This window comes from Calonectris borealis, unplaced genomic scaffold, assembly GCF_964195595.1.
Source record: "Calonectris borealis unplaced genomic scaffold, bCalBor7.hap1.2 HAP1_SCAFFOLD_35, whole genome shotgun sequence".
NCBI classification, from domain to species: domain Eukaryota; kingdom Metazoa; phylum Chordata; class Aves; order Procellariiformes; family Procellariidae; genus Calonectris; species Calonectris borealis.
Genome location: NW_027441451.1, coordinates 1334533 through 1341094, shown reverse-complemented (window position 1 = coordinate 1341094; position 6562 = coordinate 1334533). Strand labels below are relative to the sequence as shown.

At 56.6% G+C, this 6562-nt stretch overlaps 1 protein-coding gene across 1 annotated transcript; it reads left to right on the top strand.

Annotated features, from left to right (window-relative positions):
• Nucleotides 1-4723: 4723 nt before the first annotated feature.
• Nucleotides 4724-5659, top strand: LOC142076202 (olfactory receptor 14J1-like). Its single transcript, XM_075138583.1, has one exon. It carries the CDS (start codon nucleotides 4724-4726, stop codon nucleotides 5657-5659), a length of 936 nt encoding a protein of 311 aa, XP_074994684.1.
• Nucleotides 5660-6562: the final 903 nt, after the last annotated feature.

The window sequence follows — 6562 nt, the reverse complement described above, 5'->3', positions numbered from 1 at the left end:
TTCAGTTCACACTACCTCCAGCTTCCCTCTGAGGCTGGCTGTTGTGTGGCACAACTGTCCCGGCTCTCCAGGCAGGCTGGGCAATGGGTTGATGCCTGAATTGGAAGTTTTCCTCTTCCTGGGGTACAAGACCCTTGATGCAAGAAGCGTGTAGAGATTTGGGTTGCAGAGGTTTGAAGTAGTCCTTTCAAAATCTGAGCAGGGTGAGCTTTGGAGCCAAGGAAAAATAGAGCAGCTCTCAAGGGTGTTTTTGAATTAGTGGTACACCACCAGTACCTGCACTTCCAGTTCCCAAAGTCCTACCTGTGCTGCAGAGAGCCTGGAGTTGTGAGCTCCCTTCATCTGCCCTGCATGTCAGCATGTGAAATGGAACTAACCTAGTCACAGAGTTGGGTTTGGTTCTGTCCACAGCCTGAAGCACCACATGGGTCAGGAGACAAGCCAGGATACCTGACGAGGACTCACACTTCTCTGCACTTAAAGCTTAGGGTTCCAGGGAATCTCAGGTGGCATGGCATACCGATTCCTGGTTTGAAGGAGCTGGTCAAGTGCCTCGTCTCCATTTCTGTGATGGTGGCTTTGATGCCTGGCTGATGGGCAGACTCTGTACATGGCTGCTGACACCTATTGAGAAACCTGCTCTGAAAGGATTGACAAGGTAGGCTGTTCTATTTGGAAGGGTATTAGGAGAGTAAAAAAGAAGAACGTGGGTTGGGACAAATGAAAAGGGATGCCAAAGATGTGGTCAGGGCTGTTTGGGGGTACTTGTAAGGCAGCCCCGCACCTGATGTGAATTATTTCTGGGGTCAGGGAGAACCTGAGAGCTTCCTCTAATTTGAAACCATGAAGGGGAAGGAAGGACAGCATCCTTCAGGCTGGAAGGGACCTCAGGAGGTGTCTCCACCAACCTCCTGCTCCAAGCAGGGTCAGACCAGATTACTCAGGGCTTTATCCAAACACAACTTGATCACATTCCAGGATAGAGCTGGTGCACGCTCCCTGGGAAACAGCTTCCAGAGTTTGACTATCCTCATGATTGAGAAGTTTCTCCCTTTTTCTAGAGTCCTTCCAAGCCCAACCATCCAGCTTCTTTTTTACCCATCTGCTTATACACCCATGCAGACCATAATATCCTCTCCTGGCCACAAGAATATCGTGGGGGATGTTGCTGAATGCCTTGCTGACTTCCAGGGAAAAGACCACCACCACTCTCCCAAAGTCCAGCAGTCCTGTCCTTTCATCACACAAAGCAAAGAGGCCGGCCAGGCACAATCGACCCTGGGTAAATGCAGTCACCTTCTCTTCCAGACACCCAGAGGTGGGATCTGAGTGGACGTGCTCTGGGGCACAGCCTTTAGTTCCACTGCTCAGGCATTGGCCATTTCTGAAAAGTGCACACCACATTTGGGTGCTGCCAGGCGTCAGGGAGTTCTCCCAGTCTCCGTGACCTTTCAGAGATGATGGAGAGTGGCCTCACTGTGCCACCAGCCTGCTCGCTCAGCTCCCTGGGATGCCGCCCCTCCTGTCCCAGAGACTGGTAAAGATTGCATTAGTCCAAGTGACCCCGACTTGATCCCCATCCACTGCTGGCTGTTCTTCTCCAGATTCCTACCTCGAGTCACTGAGGCCTGGGAGACCTTGCTGGTGAAGACGGAGGATGAGAGGACATGGAGAATCTCACCTCTATCCCTTATGAAATTCAGCAGTGGCCACACAGGGTCTTTGTTTCTTCTTTAACTCTTCCTCAAGGAGTCAACACTCCTTATGGTGCCCTTGAGTTGCCTTACAGGTCTAGACTCAGTTTCGATCGGGACTATTGCTGTGCCTGGAGGATGCTGTCCTTGAAGAGCAGCTGTACTGAGCTCTGCCACCATGCCTTGGCAGTTCATTCCATCAGTGTCACAGCTCGGTCTCTGACATGAACGGCTCCAGCTCACCGTGTCTGTGGCCCTGGCTGAGGGCATTGCTGCACATCAGGGCTGAAGCACATACGCTGTGGAACCAGGCAAGCTCTGACTTGCCATAAGGGGTCCTGGTACCAAGTGTCCTCGACCCCGTGTGTGCAAAGGCTTTGTTTCAGAGCAGAGACATGGTAAGGACAAAAGATTGCTGAATGTCTTTGGAGGCCTAGGACTACAAACCCAGAATGCAATGCCTAAATTCACCCAAGTGAAGACATCCCCCCCAGCTTGGAGAACTTAGATCCTTCGGTGTAACTTTCCTGGTGTCCTTTGTAATGGGACAAGAAATGCCGAAATTTCTCATGCCCAAATCTTTTTCTAATAGGAGAAATGCCCCTGCTGGCAAGAAGCGTGTCTGCAGAGGTGAGAGAGGGACCATGAGTGATGGCTTCAGGCTGTTCCCAGCAGGTTCCTGGAGGCGCAGGGACACGTGGTGGGAGCCCCAAGGGGGCAAAGCAAGTGGTGCCTTGGGCTGGTCCTCTGCTGCAAAGCGCAGCAGGGCTGGGGGCACTGCCTGCAGGCACCGAGGGGAGAGGAGCGAGGCAGAGAGAGGTTAGAGGCAGTCTGGGCTGGGAGGATGCTGAGAATGAACGGGAGGAGAAACCTTCACAGCCCTTGACACGGTAAGTCTCCGGGTGCAGGGCAAAGGACCTGCAGTGCCTGGAGAGATCTCCAAAAGTTGGCACATGCCACAGCCTGTGGGACATTTCAGGAGGTTTCTCCCACCTTCTGTGGTGTGGAGGAGGAGGACATGGTGCAGAGCAGGGCTTCCCTGCTGCACAGTCAGAGGGACAGGGCATGAGGGCTGCCTTCTGCTGGGGGGGACTGCAGGGGTGTGCAGGCAGGGGTGCCCAGGGCTGTCCTTGCGAGCAGGGTCCCTGCACCCCAGGGGTCTGTGCTGGGGCAGGGACTCTGCCGCCTGCCAGGGTCAGCACTCAGCCTGCCCGGGGAGCTCCCCACGGCGCTGTGGGGAGAAGCTGTGGGTGGAAGGAGCGAGCCCCAGCAGGGCAGGGTCCTTCTGCTGTCGAGAGGGTGCTGCCTGGGTCAGGCTGCTCACAGCTCCAGCTCAGCCCCGGGCATTTCCGAAGGGACTTTTCATGAGTACGTTCAGGGCAGGGGTTTCCTGCTGCAGTCTGTGCTTTCCTGAACCTGTGCTTCCACTTTTCTCTGGCTCGGCTTGGTGGGAATGGAAACCAATGCAGGTTAGAGCAGGGTCTGAGACTCTTAAACCATCACGCTGAGGTTTACTAGGAACCTCAGCAAGCGCATTCACCCCCCACCAGCCTACAGATAAAACCAGCACCACCTTTGCATTTTCCTCAGGGTTTGTGTGACCTGTTCTTTGAGCCCTGCACACACAGCGTGGCTGCAGGGCAGAGCTGTGCAGACGGGGACTGGGATGGGGTCTGTGAGCACTGGCAGGGAAGGAACATGGGGCCAAAGAAACAGCTCCCAGCTGGGGAGGCAGCTCCAGGCAGCAGAGACATGAGCAGGGAGGGAGGGAAATGCTGCTGGAAACCCTGTTGCAGGGGAGATACGGGCACCTGCCAGCCATGCCCTGCAGTGCAGACTCCTTCCCTGGGCAGCACCCCTCTTGTCTCCTCTCCCACCCAGCACAGCCCTTAGCCCGTGGGCTCTAGGCCATTAGTCACCTCCTCGTCCAGCAGACCAGCAGAAGAGATGAAGCACATCTCTCCTGCCACGTGCCCATTTCCCGCTGACCAGGGCCTGAGGGCGACTGTCCTGCATTGCTGTTGTCTGGGAGGGGTGTGCAGAGCTGGTAAGGGAAAGGCTCCCCTCAGTGCCCATCTGTCTCTCTCCTTGCCTTGCTCAGATGCTCTTGGTATTGCTGACAGGCTCCTGGGCACGGCAGTTTCAGCTGCAGAGTCAGGCACAGACCTTGTGGGTCCTCCTATGCAGATGTGTCCACAGCAAGGAGGTGTCCCAGCTTTCCTCTAACCTGTGCAGCTCTGGGCAATGCAGTCTGTGAGGCTGGGGATGAGCTGACTCTCCCTTCATAAGTTGCCATGGTTAGGATGCTTGGCTCTCTCCTTGGCGTGTCCATCCAAGCTGTCTGTTGCTTCCGGGGTATGCTATGAGCAATGTGTGTCCTTGGCTAGAAGTGGGGTGCTGAGGCTTTGAGAAAGGGTGAGTCATTTCATGGTCTGCAGTGGATCCCTCTGCTCTCAGCAGAGTCTGGTTGCTTTTCAGGGCAACACGGGAGTGTAATCGCCCTCCATCTCAGAAAGGTGCAAGGCCACGGCAGCTGGGAACAAGACGGAGGGACAGACCAGCTCCCCTGACTCCGCCCTAATCCGCAGGCAATCCTCTTGCCTCGCAGGACTCACTCTGTTCTCCTGAGTGCAGCAGAAAACCCTCTCCAAGTGCCTTCTGCCACCTCAGTTCCTCAGCACGGGGAGTGCAGGTGCTGACAGGCCCTTCTGCGTTAGGAGCGGTTCCATCTGACCAAGTCAAACGCCAGCACTGGCCCCTGCCCCCACCCTTCCCAGGAACCCACTGCTGCAGAGCAGGGCTGACTCCTCGGCAGCCAGCGGGCAGAGGCCCTGCTCCTCACGCCACATTCAGCCAGCACCCACCAGAGCTCCAGCCCCGCAGCTGAGGAAGGATTCCTGGAAAATGCAAAGGGGGGTGTGCAGCAGGGGCAGGGGCTGTGGGAAATGGCTTGGATTTTGCTCAGAGAAGTCTCCCCTAACTTCTTGTGTTTTCCTCCTCCAACAGGTCCCCATGCCCAGAGGGACCAAATGTCCAACGGCAGCTCCATCACCCAGTTCCTCCTCCTGGCATTCGCAGACACGCGGGAGCTGCTGCTCTTGCACTTCTGGCTCTTCCTGGGCATCTACCTGGCTGCCCTCCTGGGCAACGGCCTCATCATCACCGCCATAGCCTGCGACCACCGCCTGCACACCCCCATGTACTTCTTCCTCCTCAACCTCTCCCTCCTTGACCTGGGCTCCATCTCCACCACTGTTCCCAAAGCCATGGCCAATTCCCTCTGGGACACCAGGGACATCTCCTACGCTGGATGTGCTGCCCAGCTCTTTTTCTTTTTCTTCTTGATGACAGCAGAGTATTGTCTTCTCACTGTCATGGCCTACGACCGCTACGTTGCCATCTGCCAACCCCTGCACTACGGGACCCTCCTGGGCAGCAGAGCTTGTGTCCACATGGCAGCAGCTGCCTGGACCAGTAGTCTCCTCTATGCTCTCCTGCACACGGCCAATACATTGTCACTACCCCTCTGCCATGGCAATGCTGTGGACCAGTTCTTCTGTGAAATCCCCCAGATCCTCAAGCTCTCCTGCTCACACTCCTACCTCAGGGAGGTTGGGCTTCTTGTGGTTAGTGCCTGTTTAGCATTTGGGTGTTTTGTTTTCATTGTGGTGTCCTATGTGGAGATCTTCAGGGCCGTGCTGAGGATCCCCTCTGAGCAGGGACGGCACAAAGCCTTTTCCACGTGCCTCCCTCACCTGGCTGTGGTCTCCCTCTTTGTCAGCACTGCCATGTTTGCCCACCTGAAGCCCCCCTCCATCTCTTCCCCATTCCTGGATCTGGTGATGGCAGTGCTGTACTCGGTGGTGCCTCCAGCAGTGAACCCCCTCATCTACAGCATGAGGAACCAGGAGCTCAAGGACGCACTGAAGAAGCTGATTCAATCACTTGTCTTTCAGCAGCAATAAGCCCCTCCACTTCTCCAAAGGCATGAACCCAGCCTGTCTGACCCAGAGGCCCTTGTCCGTCTGTCTGGCAGGATGGCCCAGCTGGCCTCCTGTGTCGCATCTCTGTAATAAATTGGATTTCCTCAGTGCTTGTGTCTGGAGCTTGGGCTTTTCTTCCAAAGCTGAGGTCAGGAACAGGCTGAAGAAATTGCCCCCACGAGGCCATGCTGCTGTGCTTGGGTTCTCCATGGGCTCAGGGTGGGAGGGCATGGGGCGATGTCTTAGGGAATGGGCATGTGCTGACCCTTCACATGTGGGTGCCCAGTGCCAATGGAAATGATGGATGATCCACAGGGATCTACCTGGGACTGTCTCCCTGTGGCTTTCAGGCACCACTGCCCTGCGGAGCAGTCCTGCCAGCTCAGGACCATGCTGAGATGACATCCCTGGACAAGATCAGAGCTATTTCTGCATGCACCGGTTGGGGCAGGCTTTTCTCTCACTGGTGCAGCAGGAGCTGCCTGGGGAGACCCCAGGCCAGGGGTCTTGTGCTCGGTAGAGGGACTGGCACAGAGGGGCTGCCAGCATTGGGCAATAAGGATCTCTTTGAGAGAAGAGCAGCAGACACAGGGAGCCGCTGGCCTCCGTCTCCTCATGCCATGGCTGGCCCCAGGCCTGGGGCTGATGGGGAGGCTGAGACCCCTCTCTGCCCCAGGAGCTGCTGTGCCCCTCAGAGGGGCTGGGGCCGTGGGGTGAGTGCCCAGAGCTCTGCAGCACCCTGTGGTGGGCACTGCCATGGGGCCAGCCCAGGCTGGGCTGCTCTGCGGGGCTGAGGAGGGGGTGGTGGAGGTGGGGAGAGCTGGGGAGGAGCTGGGCTGGGCAGGAAAGTGTCTGGGAGAGAAAATCACCAGTGTAGAGCTTGTG

Coding starts and splice junctions, on each gene's coding strand:
- LOC142076202 (XM_075138583.1), top strand. CDS start 4,724: ATGTCCAACGGCAGCTCCATCACCCAGTTCCTCCTCCTGGCATTCGCA.